This window comes from Pseudophryne corroboree, chromosome 12 (assembly GCF_028390025.1).
Source record: "Pseudophryne corroboree isolate aPseCor3 chromosome 12, aPseCor3.hap2, whole genome shotgun sequence".
Classification (NCBI taxonomy): Eukaryota; Metazoa; Chordata; class Amphibia; order Anura; family Myobatrachidae; genus Pseudophryne; species Pseudophryne corroboree.
Genome location: NC_086455.1, coordinates 66,379,974 through 66,396,663, shown reverse-complemented (window position 1 = coordinate 66,396,663; position 16,690 = coordinate 66,379,974). Strand labels below are relative to the sequence as shown.

At 44.5% G+C, this 16,690-nt stretch overlaps 2 protein-coding genes and 1 long non-coding RNA gene across 3 annotated transcripts in view; 1 reads left to right on the top strand and 2 right to left on the bottom strand.

Annotated features, from left to right (window-relative positions):
• The window catches only part of LOC134980132 (uncharacterized), a 163,226-nt gene that overhangs the window by 53,234 nt on the left and 93,302 nt on the right, over positions 1-16,690 (top strand). The gene's annotated exons all lie outside the window — the stretch shown is intronic.
• The window catches only part of LOC134980683 (tyrosinase-like), a 126,896-nt gene that overhangs the window by 36,115 nt on the left and 74,091 nt on the right, over positions 1-16,690 (bottom strand). The window lies entirely within an intron of this gene.
• Positions 191-1,417, bottom strand: LOC134980684 (putative nuclease HARBI1). Its single transcript, XM_063947608.1, has 2 exons — positions 711-1,417; positions 191-626 (listed from the first exon to the last, which is right to left on the bottom strand). Exons 1-2 carry the CDS (start codon positions 1,294-1,296, stop codon positions 223-225), a joined length of 990 nt encoding a protein of 329 aa, XP_063803678.1. The 5' UTR covers positions 1,297-1,417; the 3' UTR covers positions 191-222.

The following is a 16,690-nucleotide window of genomic DNA, read 5'->3' as shown; positions in this document are numbered from 1 at the left end:
AATCAAGGTTTTAGGATATAAAACAAATAAGGACACTATTTAGCCACATCACATTATATTTTGTACTAATCTAAAATTGTAAGCTTAACGTGTTAACGGATTTTTACTTTTTTAAAAATGACAAATAAACAAAAAATCCTAAACCATTACACAATGACCTTACAATCTCAAACAAAATGTCAACATTACAAACAAAACATAAGCATACTGTGCTTTGTTTTTTCAACATACAAATAAGATAAAAACACTATACCTGAAATATTCGGCAACAATCCTTGCCCTCACTTGGCTCCCCCTCCGTGTAACACTCCCACCACCGAAGTGTCGAACAACCCCTGGCTCCTCATCAGGCAATTCCTCTGCCTGAGGAAGCTCTACACTACTCCTTACCGCGATATTATGTAGTATTGCGCACAGGACCACTATTTTACTTGCCATCTCCGGCGAATACATGATGTCGCCACCAGTGCGGTGGAGCACACGAAACCGCCCTTTAAGGACACCAATTGTGCGCTCCACCAGCTGCCTAGTGGCAGTAAGCGCGGAGTTAAATGCCATCTGTGGTCCTGGCCTGGGATTACGGTAAGGAGTCATGAGCCAGGGGGTGCAAGGATATCCACGGTCTCCTGTTTGAGGAAAAACCTTAAATTAAAAAGAGTATATTCAAAAATTTCATTTATTTTTAAGATAAAAAATATCTACAAACTCACCCAATAACCACATGTCTGCTCGTTGACTTGCTCTTAATCTCTGCCATATCCCTGATTGTCTAATGACATATGCATCATGTGAACTTCCAGTAAACTTGGCATTCAGGGAAAGGATCTGGAGGGATGGCCCACAAACAACCATTACATTCAGAGAATGAAACAGTTTCCTGTTTCTATAAATTTCTTCATTATGTCTTGGTGGCTGAATAGCAACATGTGTGCCATCCACAACCCCAATAACATGTGGGAAGCGACTACCACCTTCCTCAAATTGCCGCTTCACCACATCTAGGGCACCAACATCCAAAGGCATATCAATGAATTGCTTCACCCGCTTTAGGAAAGCCTGGCAGACACGCCGCAGGACCTTACTGAACTGGCCCTGCGACATGCCAACCAGGTCTCCCACAACATGTTGATATGAGGCTGTAGCCAAAAAATGTAACACAGCAAGGAATTGTGTCAATGGTGGTATTGCTGTAGGATACCGAATTTCAGACTCCAGATCACTCTCTATTATGGAGAGAGTGTCTAGGATTAGATGTGGTGGCAGCCTGTATCTACGCACCACCACATCATCTGGCATCCCAAAAAGTAGGACACGGGTTCTGAAAATTGGTGGCCTAGCACGCCTCCGTTGCCTTGGTTGATGAGGAGCCGGTTGTGGTTGTGGGGCTGGCGGTTGGGGTGGGAGTGCTGGCGTGGGTTGGGGAGGTAGGGCTTCTGCCGCGATAAATATCGACATCACACACTTTTTTGATATAAAAACAAAAAAATGTTTAATACTCCAAAATTATTTTTTTAAAAATATACAAACAATAAATGTATAAAAAAAGGTGGAGTCAACTTACTGCAGGAGCGTACGACATTATTTCTGGGTTCAATTCAGGAACAAAATTTAAAAAATAAAAAATAAACATATGTTAATGTGAGAAAAACCAAAAATGTTAGTTTCTAGATTTCTGAGCATCAAACACATCACAAACACCATAAAACAAATATAAATAAAAATAAAAAAAAGGAAAAAATTCAATCAAGTAACAAAAAAAAACCATTTAGTAGCTAGGCAAGGCAAGAAAAAAACTACTTTGCAGATCAATCCAGGTAAGAAAAAATACTTGTCTTTACAAAATGGCAAAGAAACATAATAACAACACTTTGAACAAACACAAACAGGCACCAACACAGGCAAAGGGCACTTACCTGATCCAAAATCAATAAAGTTTTTGTGTTTTCTTGCACACCAAAAACTCCAAATAAACAAGGGTTTCCTCACCCAAAAAACAACTCCTACAAGAGAACAAAAATGACAGTCAAAAACAACATACAGACCATTCAAACAAACAAACAACAACACAGGCAAAGTGCACTTACCTGATCCAAAATCAATAAAGTTTTTGTGTTTTCTTGCACACCAAAAACTCCAAATAAACAAGGGTTTCCTCACCCAAAAAACAACTCCTACAAGAGAACAAAAATGACAGTCAAAAACAACATACAGACCATTCAAACAAACAAACAACAACACAGGCAAAGGGCACTTACCTGATCCAAAATCAATAAAGTTTTTGTGTTTTCTTGCACACCAAAAACTCCAAATAAACAAGGGTTTCCTCACCCAAAAAACAACTCCTACAAGAGAACAAAAATGACAGTCAAATCAAAGAAGCACAGTTTTATTTACAAAAATGGACTTGCTAAATATATATGTGTTTTTAAATAAAAATTAAAAAAAAAACAAAATAAAAAAACTTTGAATTCAAAAAATTACAAAGAAGATTTCCAGAATACTCACAAACGAAAAAACGCAACAAAAAAATGTCTATACTCAAAACGCAAACGAAAGGACAAATGTATGCTTGACAATTACTCACTCTGCAAATTCCTATAGCACCTTCACGCACAAGCCAACAAACTCAAGTGAAACTCCAAACTACCTACACTCACAGCGTGCAAAGTAGGCCCTTAAATAAGCAGTGCAATCATTAATCAGATTAACAGTGTACACCTGTGTGAATTAACGATACGCACGTAGGTATATAAGCACACACCTCGGCGTACACACGTCATCACAAACATGGCTTCTCGTGAGCAAATCGCAGCAGAGATGGACCGCATTGCAGAGCAGGAGATGGCATTGCGGAAAAGACGCATAGATTGCCAACGGCGCATGCTGGAATACGCCTCTGCGGATGTTGAAGAGGCAGGACCTAGTACTCTGCAAATGTCTGCTTCTGAACCACAACAATTGACTGGGGATACTCTGCCACACACACAAAGTGACCAAACTGAGGGAGAATTGGCTTTAGCCACACAAACACAACAGACAGAAGCTGCTAGTGAGGAGGAAGATGGTGATGAACAACAAGAAACCTCACAGGCTACCTCCAGACGGAAGAAAAGACAGCCTGCATTCACTAAGAGGGAGTTGCGTGTCTTGGTCACGCAGGCCATGTCCAAAATCCATAGAGGGCCAAAAAACATGGGGGCTGCTTCAAAAGAACGAATCTGGAGAGACATCACAAAATCTGTGAATGAAGTTGGCTCTGTCGTCAGAACATCACAGGAAGTGAGACGACGGTAAGTGCATATTGACAGTCCTTTTTCTGTGCTAAGTTGACTAAAAAATGTAGTTACATGTGATGTTATGTCTAGCAAACACAAGCAGAACACGTGTCCTATATATTAGCTTAGACAAATAATAAGACTCTACTTTGTCCCTCTTTCACAATACATATGTAGGTGGGCCGACTTCAAATCCCGCCTGAAGGCAAAGAGGGCTGCGGAGTGGAATGCCTCAAGGGCTACAGGTGGAGGAGCACCTGTCGCTGTGGAGTATACTGACTTGGAGGAGATGGCGATGCCCTGTGTCAGTTATGAGGAGGGCCAAGGGGTGTCTCATATGGACACGGACCTGCCTGAGATCCTGACGGGACATGACTTGGAAGGTAAGTTTACACATTTAGTTGTCTGTAATTTTGACAGTATTTATAATAATAAACTAATTTTGTATCCTACTTTTTTCCCACACATTCTTCTATTTGCTTGCCACAAAACACAGCACAGGGGGGTGATCCGTTTGAGTCACAGGACGGTTATGTGGTTGAGGCTGAGGTGGAGGGACCTAGTGAGTCTGGCAGTGTGGGCCAACAAATCCCACCTCTGCAGGTTCCTACTGGCCCCCCCACCCAACCCTCTGCTATCCCGGAGATCCTGCTTGAAATCGCTAGGTATGGTGAGAGCCTAAATCGGTTTCAAGACGGGGTCATCCGGGAGGTAAGCCAGATAGCTGTCCGGCTCACTGAGCACCGAACCTGTGTTGAGCAAGGTGTTGCTCAACTCTGCCAAGGTCTGGCAGAGATCAGGCAGGGCCAAGAACAACTTGCCTCCTCATTCCAAACCCTTGCAAATAACATCTTGCAAGGGCTCCAGGCCATCGCTGTCTCCCTTGCCCACAGTGGCAGAGAGCCACCCACATCGGCTCCCTCCCCTGCCCCTGCCCAGGAAGAACAGCCCACTGGGCAGGCCCAACGAAGGTCGCTCCGCAGACCTTCCAAAGAAGAACAGCCTCAGGCGGGGAGAAAAAGAAGAAAATGATGTCTCTCCAGATGGGCAGCACCCATGTTTTTGATGTTGCCTCTCTGTATTTTTGGAGTTGGCTTGTGTGACCAGAATGGATAACTCCCTCTTAGTGAAATGTATTCTTTCTGTTTGGATGTATTGTAGCCTGTGAGTTTATGTGTATAAACACCAGAGCCATCTTCCTCTTACTAGTGTGCTATGTATTGTTGTGTTTGTGTGGTGGATCCTAATTCTTTCTCATTTGGTTTAAAATGTGTGTGTGGCAGGGTGTGTCATGTTTTATTTATGCTTTAAAAATATACTTTTGTCAGAAGCAGACTTTTGCAGAGTACTGAGTTCTGCTATCTAATGATTGTCAGTGCCATCTGCTTGCTGCTTGGTCCATCTCTGCCTGTGCGACTCATGTGGAGCCATGTTTAAATGTTGTCAAAAAATTATATAGTAATAAAAAATATATTTCAAAAATTTGAGCAGTTTCTTCCAGGTAATGCAGTTCCAGAAAGATTAGGTCAGCATATAGACACTTGTAGACCAATCTGCTAATTCTCCTTAAAAATTGAAAAAAAAAAAAAAAAAGGTATGCTTTGCACCACACTTTAATGTCCATATTAAGTAAACAGACACGACGCTTTTTATAAATATCTAGGGTCAACAGGACATCATTTCAAACATTGTCAGATATTATAATCAAATATTATTGTGACTTTTAAGCCTAAATTAAAGTGTATGCTGCATTATGTTGGTGTTGGTTTATTTTTAAACAATTATGCAGATTTCAAACACTTTCACAAAAATTTTCATTTGCTTGTATTTGGGAGTCTTACACACATTAAAACAAGTTTTAAAAAGGCTTACACAACAATTTCAAAAAAAAACAAAAACCCTTATTTGGCAGTGTGTGAGATTTCTATGTGAGTAGACTAAACATGTAATGTGTGTTCAGACAATTGCTGGTTGGTAACTTTCATCTGCTCATTAATTAACAAGTAATTGGACATCAGATGAATGTGATATCCAATTAACTGCTAATTACTGCATACACACTTGTACCAGTACTTCGCAAATGTAGAGTAACTGCAGACCTACTCTGCTGCTGCGTGAATGTTGCTACGGTTTCCTATGTTAGTTTTAACAGCGACAATGTTTATTTGCTAAAAACACGCCCATTGCGAGTTGCATACTCCCACACTGTACGCCCACTTTCACGCCCATGTCGGAGCATTGCGAAGTCGCGCCTCCGCAACGCCCACGCCACTCCTCGTTTTCGGTTGCCAGTTACGGCTTTTTTTTTTCTAAGTAATTTTGCACAGTTGTCGTACGTATGTACTCGCGCATGCGTAATCACGCATTTGCGCATGCGCAGATACTTACATTTCGTACATTTGCGATGCGATGACTCTTAGCGAACAACTCGGAATGAGGGCCCATGTGCACTGCAGGGGAGGCAGATTTAACATGTGCAGAGAGAGTTAGATTTGGGTGGGGTGTGTTCATTCTGCAATCTAATTTGCAGTGTAAACATAAAGCAGCCAGTATTTACCCTGCACAGAAATAAAATAGCCCACCCAAATCTAACTCTCTCTGCACATGTTAAATCTGCCTCCCCTGCAGTGCACATGGTTTTGCCCAATTGCTAACTAAATTCCTGTTGTGATACACATGGTGCTATTTTTTTCTTTCGATTTTGACTATATAGTCAAAATCGCAAGAAAAGTTTGTGCAAATCGCAAGGTGTTATGCCGCTTGCGATCCCGATTCGATCCCTATGCGCGGTCCTGCGGGGTCGGCATCGCAAGAAAAGATAGACTGTGCAGGCAAGTCAATCCTTGCTAGATCGGTGTACTATCTAGTTCATATCGCAAGTGTTTCCAGTAGCTTGCAATGCCGATCTGCATCATCCCAGCCACTAGCAAATTTCTGAACAGTCTTTGTCAAGGAACACAAGTAGGTGCAGGAATCAGAGCGGTCTGGAGCCGGGACTGATGAGGTCTATAAGCCGACGCTGTGGTACTATGACCAATTGAGTTCATTATGGAGCAAGAGCCGTGGGTAAGGTCATGGGACGCTCTGGATCCAGAGTCTATAGTTCTTGTAGAAGAGGAGGCCCAGGAGAGTCTGGATCTGGTAAGTACACACACATTTGTTTGGTATGCCACCCACAAATTTTTACATAGACCTATTTTTTGTTTTTCTTATATTGCAGGAACCTACCCCGGAGCTGGAAGAGGAGCCTACCACAGGCCAAGGGGCAGAAGTGGAGGAGCCAGTAGTGGAGCCGGTGGCATACCCACAGCCGCGTCCACCAAGATCAAGGCGCATGGCGAGGAGGATCACTTCTGCCCCCTATAGCCCCCCTCTGGCTCCCAGCAGTTTTTTTCTACGCACCAAGGAGGTTCTGCATAGGCCCCCCGGATGTGGATCAACAATTCTGCAATTATATTGTAGCGGAGATGCGATTGATGACGGAGGATCAGAACATGATCCATAAATGTTTAGTCTTTGGGGCTACCTCATGCGCCAGACGCCAAACACTGGTGCCGGCGTGTGAGATAGTGCCAGCTGACCATTGGCATCTCCCAAATTTGCCCCCTCCCACCTTCCCATACCACCCCCCCATGGAGCATGCGCCGGTAAACCCTCCTCCGCAAATGACTTTTTTTCCAGCGGGAGCCACACAGCCCAGCCCCTCCCCCCAATCTAGCACCTCATCCAGTGGCATGTACTCGGACATGCCGAGTACACAGTCCTCTGTGCTGGGTGATCTATGCTATTTTAATTTATAATTAGATTTTTTGTACCCGGTTTTTTAGTTTTGTTGGAAAAATCTGGTGACCTTATCCTATGTTCTTGCTCCAAGTGAACTTTATTGAGGTCATTAGTACTGCAGCATTGGTTTTGTGACCTCACTGTCCCGGACTACTGATCGTTGTGATCACTGCACTTCTTGGGTTCCTTCAAGACTGTTTGGAAATTTGCTGTTGTTCTTCACCCAAGGCACTTACTCAGAAGCATGCACAGATAAGTAAGATCCGTGCATGCTTCTGTGTGAAAATAAAAACGATGTACAGGTCCCCCCCAAATATGCATAACCAGCCCCGGGCTCTTTGAGCCAGTCCTGGTTGCAAAAATATGGGGGGGGCGGGCGGGATTGCCTGGAGTTCCCGAGTATTAAGCAACCAGCACCAGGCTCTTGGACTGGTCTTAGTTATGAAAATACGGGGGGAAAAAGGAGTAGGAGTCCCCCATATTTTTTTAAACCAGCATCGGGCTCCATTAGCCAGGGAGGTGATGCTGCAGCTGGAGGACACTTTTATACAGGTCCCTGCGGCCGCAACATCACACACCACAACTAGTCACCCCTGGGGGGGTGGAAACCCCTTAAATAAAGGGGTCCCCCACTCCAGGCACCCAAGGGCCAGGGGTAAAGCCCGAGGCTGTCCCCAGCACCCCTGGGCAGAAGGTGCCAGGCTGATAGCCAAAATTGTGTAAAAAATAAAAAGAATATTGTCTTTTGCTGTGGAACTACAAGTCCCAGCAAGCCTCCCCCGCTTTCTGTTACTTGGAGAACCACAACTACCAGCATGCAGAGAATTAAAGGGCCCGCTGGTACCTGTAGTTCCCCAACAAAAGAAATACCCCAAGAAAGACAAAACACACACACCGTGAAGGTAAAATTTTATTAACACACACTTACACACTCACACATACTTACCTAGTGTCCCACGCAGCCCATCGGTCCTTTTGTCTATGTAGAATCCATGGGGTACCTGTGAAATTTAAAAAATATGACCACACGGTGTACAGAATGGATGGCAGTATTTATATGACAGAGAAGCATGCACAGATCAGTCAGATCCGTGCATGCTTCTTTGTGAAACTGTTAACAAAGTGTACAAAAGATAAAAAATTATGTACAGGTCCCCTCAAAAGCATAACCAGCCTCGGGCTCTTTGAGCCAGTCCTGGTTGCAAAAATATGAGGAAAAAATAGAGTAGGGGTCCCCCATATCTAAGCAACCAGCTCCGGGCTCTTGGACCAGTCCTGGTTCTGAAAATATGGGGGAAAGGAGTAGGGGTCCCCCATATTTTTGAAACCAGCACCGGGCTCCGTTAGCCAGGGAGGTGATGCCGCAGCCGGGGGACACTTTTATACAGGTCCCTGCAGCCGCAACATCACACACCCCAACTAGTCACCCCTGGCTGGGGTTCTATGGGGGGGTGGGGACCCCTTAAATTAAGGAGTCCTCCCCTTAAGCCGGAGGGTGTCCCCAGCACGCCTGGGCAGTGGGTGCTGGGCTAATAGCCAAAATTGTGCAAAAAAAAGAATATTGTCTTTTGCTGTGGAACTACAAGTCCCAGCAAGCCTCCCCCGCATGCTGGTACTTGGAGAAACACAAGTACCAGCATGCAGAGAATTAAAGGGTCCACTGGTACCTGTAGTTCCACAACAAAAGAAATACCCCAAAAAAGACAAAACACTGTTAAGGTAAAAGTTTATTAACACACACTTACACACTCATACATACTTACCTAGTGTCCCATGCAGTCCCTCGATCCTCTTGTCCATGTAGAATCCTTGGAGTACATGTAAAAAACATTTTTTTTAAATCAACCACACAGTGCACAGCCACAGAGCAAAAATGCACTGTTTTAATAATGGCTGGCAATCGAAAAAAAGAAACTCCTCCCAACCCTGTAATGTCATCCCACTATTATAATAAGAAAGTCAAAATCTCACATAAGCCAAAATCTCACATAAGCCAAAATCGTAAGCACACATAGTCCAAATCTCAGGAAAAGTTAGTCAAAATTGGTGGTGCTGGGCTCCAGGGAGTTCAGGGGAAATCGCAAAGTGAAAATCGAACATTGGGGGTCATTCCGAGTTGTTCGCTCGGTAAATTTCATCGCATTGCAGCGATTTTCCGCTTAGTGCGCATGCGCAATGTTCGCACTGCGACTGCGCCAAGTAAATTTGCTATGAAGTTAGGTATTTTACTCACGGCTTTTTCTTCGTTCAGGCAAGCGTAATGTGATTGACAGGAAGTGGGTGTTTCTGGGCGGAAACAGGCCGTTTTATGGGCGTGTGAGAAAAAACGCTACCGTTTCTGGGAAAAATGCGGGAGTGGCTGGAGAAACGGAGGAGTGGCTGGGCGAACGCTGGGTGTGTTTGTGACGTCAAACCAGGAACGACAAGCTCTGAACTGATCGCAGATGCCGAGTAAGTCTGGAGCTACTCAGAAACTGCACAGAGATGTCTTTTCGCAATATTGCGAATCTTTCGTTCGCAATTTTACTATGCTAAGATTCACTCCCAGTAGGCGTAGGCTTAGCGTGTGCAAAGCTGCTAAAAACGGCTTGCGAGCAAACAACTCGGAATGACCCCCATAGACAGAATCTCACCGTGTTTATGCACCAATAGAGTGTTGTTTATCTTAGGACAAGAATATGACTGACTATGTGACTTTGTACTTCAATCAATTAAATATACCTAAGGGCTAACTAATTTAGATGAAACGTAATTGCTCCTTAGAAAGCACATACCAAGAACAAGTTAGTAAATTAATTAATGTGTTTTCAGAACAGGGCTACCCGAGGGAAGTTGTAAATAATGCCTATGATGAAGTGAATGTAATTGATATACAATCTCTACTATGTCCAGGAGATTCAAAACATAAAAATAAAAAAGCGATAAAGGACTAACTAGTTTTGTCACCCAATTTAACAGCTATGCTAAAGAGATTAAAAGAATCATTAAGAATAATACATCTACTGTATATTACTACAAGACAAATTTCTAAGAAATTAAATTCAACCACAGGGGAACGATGTCTTTAGGAAATCTGAAAACCTAAAATCTAAACTTGTTCAGAGTCATTTTAAAGGCTCACAGAACCCTGTAGAAAGTACGGACTTTAATTGGTTACTAAAAAAACCACCGCGGTGCCACAGATGTCGTAATATCAAGTGCCTAATGTTTAATTTTTCACCTAGGAAAACAATAGAATTTACTTCATTTACATCAGGAAAGAAAAGAAGAGTTATGGTAGACTTACCATTGTTAACTCTCTTTCTGCGAGGTACATCGGGTTCCACAGGGCAACATTGGGTGTAGAATGGATCTTGATCCAGAGGCACCAACAGGCTAAAGCACGGGGTCTCAAACTCAGTCCTCAGGACCCCACACAGTGCATGTTTTGCAGGTCTCTTCAAAGAATTGCAAGTGAAATAATTAGCTCCACCTGTGGACCTTTTAAAATGTGTCAGTGAGTAATTAATACACCTGTGCACCTGCTGGGTTACCTACAAAACATGCACTGTGTGGCTGTCACAGGATGCATTTGGGGCCTCTTCTATAACCCTGCCACCAGGCATGTGAGCTCAGTTTCAATACAGGAGCAGGTAAGAGAGAAGGCAGATGTTAGTCACATAGAATCACACATTCTCACGACAGGAGAAGGGACCAGCGGCTAATGCCATACAAACCCATAGAAACTAGATGTGTCAGGGTGTGCACCCTGTGGAACCCAATGTACCTCGCAGAAAGAGAGTTACAATGGTAAGTCTACCATAACTCTCCTTTTCTGCAGCAGGTTACATTGGTTTCCACAGGTAAATATTGTGTGATGTCCTAAAGCAGTTCCTCAAGGGAGGGGACGCGCCTTAGCGGGTATGAGAACCCGGCGTCCCACGGAAGCATCCTGGGAGGTGGAATTACAAAAGGCATAGAACCTAATGAACGTGTGCCCAGAGGACCATGTAGCTGCCTTGCACAATTGTTCTGCGGATGCGCCATGGCGGGCCACCCAAGAAGGTCCAACAGACCAAGTACAATTGGCTTTAACAGTAGCAGGAGCTGGGAGTCCAGCCTGAGCATAAGCTTGTGCAATCACCATTCTAATCCATCTGGCCAAGGTTTGCTTATTCACAGGCCAGCCACAATTGTGAAAACCAAACAAGACAAAAAGGGAGTCTGACCTCCTGATAGAGGCAGTCCTCTCCACATATATACAGAGAGCCCATACTACATCCAAAGACCGCTCTTTGGAAGACAAATCAGAAGAGATAATGGCCAGAACCACAATATCTTGGTTAAGGTGAAAAGATGACACCACCTTAGGTAAATGACCTGGGCGAGTTCTAAGAATTGCCCGGTCACAATGAAATATCAGAAAGGGTGGACGACAGGACAATGTACCTAAGTCCAACACCATTTTAGCAGAGGCAATAGCCAGTAAAAACAAGACCTTGGCCATGAGCCATTTAAGGTTCACTGACTCAAGAGGTTCAAATGGAGACTCTTGCAGGGCATTCAGGACAACAGCCAGATCCCATGGAGCCACACAAGGGATATAGGGAGGCTGAATCCGTAACACACCCTGAGTGAATGTATGAACGTCAGGTACAGACACAATTTTTTCTGAAACCATACTAACAAGGCAGATATGTAAACCTTGAGGGAGGCCAGATGAAGTCCTAATTCCAGGCCTCTTTGCAGAAAAGCCAGAATTCTGAAAGTTCTGAATCTGTATGCATCATAATTCTTATCAGCACACCAGGTGAAGTATGAATTCAGTACCCTGTAATAAATCAGAGCTGAAGCCGGTTTACAGACTTTTTTAACATAGTTTGGATGACCGCTTCAGAGAATCCTTTGGCTCTCAGGAGTGATGCTTCAAGAGCCACGCCGTGAAAGCCAGCCTGGCCAGGTCAGGATAAAGACAAAGGCCCTGTACGAGGAGATTTTTGTGCTGAGAAAGTAGAAGAGGACGCTCTGTCGATAGACCCTGCGGGTCTGAGAACCAATGCCGTCTGTGCCACTCTGGAGTGACTAGAAGTAGAAATCCTCCTTCTTATTTCAACTTTTGCAGGACCCTGGGCAGGAGTGACACTGGAGGGAACACATAGGGTAGCCAAAAGTTCCATGGAACCACCAGTGCATCCACGAACGCTGCTTGAGGGTCCTTGATCCGAAGACGGGAGCCTTGTGATTGTGTCAAGACGCCATCAGGTCTACATCTGGTAGTCCCTACTTGTCTACTAAGAGCTAGAAGACTTCTGGATGAAGACTGCACTCTCCGGCGTGCATGTCCTAGCGAATGAGGAAATCCGCTTCCCATTTTAGGACACCCGGAATGAACACTGCCGATATTGCTGGCAGATGGCGCTCCGCCCAACGAAGGTTTTTTAACACTTCCATCAGAGCCATGCGGCTTCGAGTGCCGCCTTGATGGTTTATGTATGCTACCTTAGTGGCATTATCTGACCGTACTTGAACCGGCTTGTTCTGTACCAAAGGCAGGGCGAGAGTCAATGCATTGAACACTGATCTCAACTCAAGAATGTTTATTGGGAGGAGTGACTCCTCCTTGGTCCATTGACCCTGAAAAGAGTGTTGCTCCAACACCGCACCCCATCCCCTTAGACTGGCCTCTGTTGTCAGCAGGACCCAGTCGGGGATCCATTGCTTGTCCTGTAGCCACCAGGTCAGCAACAGACGAACCTCCAAAGTCCAAGTGATCATGTGAGATCTGATCGGATGAGGTAGGCCATCCCACTTGGAAAAGATTAACCTCTGCAGAGGGCAATAATGAAATTGAGCGTACTCTACCATGTTGAATGCTGACACCATCAGGCCAAGTACTTGCATCGCCGAGTTTATCGACACTCTGGGGAAACAAAGAAAGCATCTTATCCTGTCTTGAAGTCTCAGGACTTTTTCTGGAGACAGAAACAGTCGTTGACTGTGTGTGTCCAGGAGTGCCTCCAGGTGCACCATGCTCTGAGCTGGGACCAGCGATGATTTCTTCCAATTGATGAGCAACCCGTGGGCTTGTAGGAAGCTTACCGTCAGTTGCAGATGACTGAGTAGGACATCGTGGGAGTTTGCCAGAATCAGCAAGTCATTCAGATACAGCAGGATCCTGACTCCCTGGCAATGGAGATGGGCTTTCATTACGGCCACAACCTTGGTGAAGATCCGAGGAGCTACAGCCAGTCCAAAGGGTAGAGCCTGGAACTGATAGTGGAGATTGCCAATAGCAAACCGCAGATACTGCTGATGTGACATGGCAATAGGTATATGCAGGTACGTATCCTGTATATCCAGGGATACCATATACAGTAGTCTCCGGGTTCCATAGCCAGTACAATTGAGTGCAGTGTTTACATATGGAACTTGGACACTTTCACAAACTTGTTCAGTGATTTGAGTTTGAGTATAGGCCGGAAAGACCCATTGGGTTTCCGAACTAGAAACAGGATCGAGTAGTAACTTCTGCCTCTCTGAGCCAGAGGAACTGGCACTACCACTCCTGTATTCAGGAGGAAACACACAACCTTTTGTAGAGCTTGCGCTTTTAACGGATGCGAAGGGATAACCATGGTGCAAAACTGGCAAGGGGGACGTCTCTTGAAAGAGACTGCGTACCCGTGAGAGACAAAATGCATCTGAAGTGGTCTTTAACCAGACCTGGGTGAACTGCAGAAGTCGGCCTCTCACCCTGGGGTCCCCCAGGGGGAGGCCCGCCCCGTCATGTGGCAGGCTTGTCTTGTTTAGAAGCAGGCTGACGAGCTGCCCAGGACTGCTTTGCCTTGGGCTTAGTGGTTTTGGGAGCACGAGATTGTTTTGGTTATGCCTGACCTTTTGCTTTCACTTGAGGCTGAAAGGAACAAAAAGTGATACCTTTAGCCTTCTGTGCAGAAGGATTAGTATTTGAGAGAAAGGCAGTCTTAGCAGCCGCCAATTCAGAGACAATTTTATTTAGGTCTTCCCCAAACAAAATTTCCCCCTTAAAGGAGTATAGGTCCACCTTCCATGACCTCAACCACAGAATTAGGATGAGCAATAAAACTGCACTGGACTAGTATATGTACAGATAAATATATAACACAGCATGGTCCTAGACCGGAGGTATATATCAGTATACTCATACAATATATCCGGTAATAGGTACACTATTTTAACTAATGCTGTCTATATAAAGACATGTAGAATACTTAAGTGTTTTTAAAGTCACAGTGCTGTATGCAGGCAGCTTTACAAGGGAGACCTTGCCCTGCAGTTCCAGAGACCAGCCGCAACTATGCTTAGAAAATGGCACCCAGCGTCTCAGTCAGGTAGTGACTGAGAGTGTGAGGCAGCTGTAGGGCGGGAAAATCTGCAGTAGATGTCACCATGGGCTGGGGAGAGGCTACAGGTCAAGCGCCAGCTCCCCTATGCTTGACTTCCACCCCAGGTACTAATGAGCCTTATTAAATGGGGAGTTAGTACACCCGACATGTGCTTTATTACCCTGGTGGTCTAGTGGGGTCCCTGCCCGATGACAGTGTCCATGCCAGCACCACGACCCATCTCCCTAGGTCACGAACAGAACGCGATTTAATAGCAGGTCCCACCTGGGGGACCCTCTTACCTCCTCCCCGTAGCAGCCACGCAAACCAGGAGAGCAACTGCGACCATGTGCCTAAAGCCAGAGCATCTCCGCCGCAAGTATGCGAGTATGCGATGCCTGTTGGGAGGTGATGGAGCTGCAGCGTTGAAGTGTCACCATGACAGCGCTGACAGCCCAGTTTTGAAGAAATTTTCTGTCAGAAAAAGCTTTTTCAGGGCTGCCCAGTGCAGCCTTCCTGTTAGGTGACCTGCTGCTGCAGACACCAACTGAAACTGAGCTCACAGTTCCTGGAGATGGGGTTATAGAGGAGGTCCCAATGCATCCTGGGACAGCCTAAAGCTTTAGCCTGCTGGTGCCTCTGGATCAAGATCCACTCTACACCTTATGTTGCCCTGTGGAAACTAATGTAACCTGCGGCAGAAATTAGGTAGAGCAGAATGGGTGCTCAAAAAAGATAAATTTACAAGAGCTGCTGGTTTTGTAAATATACAATTTTAATCATAAGATTTCTGAACAAATATAATATCATTTAAATTTTCAACAACACCGCCCCCCTCAAAGGCGGAGAAATGAGTCAGGTGATCGCATCACGACTGTGGAACGCAGGTGGAACGCAGCCGGAAGCCCCGTAGCCGGAAGTCGCGGAACGCAGCTGAAACTCAGTATTCCCTGCAGCTCCGGACTTGATGCCCAGCAGCACTCATCCCCGTGGCCGTACGTGGTGCAAACCAGCCTATGGTACCGCCAACGAGCCTAAGGAATCGGCATCTGAGGAAGCCGTCGCAGAGCGGCAACTTCAAATTGGCAAGTGAGTGAGGACCATTCCTCTCCCCACACGGCAAACACACTTAATGTGGATACCATTCGTTGGTAGGACTCACATTGCTCACCATACAGCTGGACAGTCCACACTAGTAGCTTTCAATTGGTGAAATATACAAGTTACCTTCTAACAAGAACTGCTTGTACTAATATCCTATTGAGCTTAATTTGCTTCAGTTATTTGTGGCCATTAACAGTCGGCTTATGCATGCATACTAATTTATACCCAACCAGTATTGCAAACTAATACCAGCAAGTCCCGAGTTTACAGGACACGTGTCCATTACGATTATTTTAAAATGTTTTATGTCATGTTGTTAAAAATGTAAATGATACTGTATTATATTTATACAGAAATTTTATGATTAAAATTGTATATTTAAAAAACCAGCAGCTCTTGTAAATGTATCTTTTTTTGAGCGCCCATACTGCTCTAACTAGTTTGCTTGTTTCCATAAAGTTCGGGAAATATCCAGATCCTCCTTGTGTGGGCTGCCATAAGATCTAAGCAAAGCAATTAATTAATTAATTATCAATTAGCGCCCACTATTTGTAGTTTCTGCTGCAGAAATTCCAGGTAAAGATTTCCTAAATTGCCAATCTTCCTTTGTGATTTATATATTAAGTTGTAAATGTGGGAAACAATACATAGGCTGTACCATGCGTATGTTCCACATAAGGTATATGGAACATTGAAGAAATATACTAAGCGGAAACAAATCCCATACTTTATCTAGTCACATTGCATATGTCAAAATTGGAACATGAATAGAATATCCACTATGGCCATTGAACAAGATAAAGCCACTAGCTGAGGAGCTGGTCGTTTTGGTAGGCTGTGTAGGCGGGAGGCATTCTGGATATACAAACTAGGTTCATTATTTCTAAATAAACTAAATGATGTTGTAGAGCTAAACAACATTTAGAAGAAACCCTCTAGGAAATATATAAACTTTTATGGAATCCCTCTCCCAATTTAGGTAAAGGAATAATAATGGTTGCGATTGATTTGTAATGGAGGAACCACTTCCAGAGTTCCCTCTGGAGTGCCATTGCCCATCACATATTGGACCCATCTATATATTTCCCCCTTTATTTCTTTTTGTTTGTGTATTTCTCTTCTCTCTTTGTTGAATATACTCCACTATATTGTGTTGAATTATTGATTATAAACCGTGTGATGGAG

Excerpts from the sequence above, each read along its gene's own strand:
- LOC134980684 (XM_063947608.1), bottom strand. The coding sequence starts at position 1,296 with ATGCCAGATGATGTGGTGGTGCGTAGATACAGGCTGCCACCACATCTA. Across the intron at positions 627-710 it reads AGCAGACATGTGGTTATTGG|GAGACCGTGGATATCCTTGC; the intron begins GTGAGTTTGTAG and ends TTCCTCAAACAG.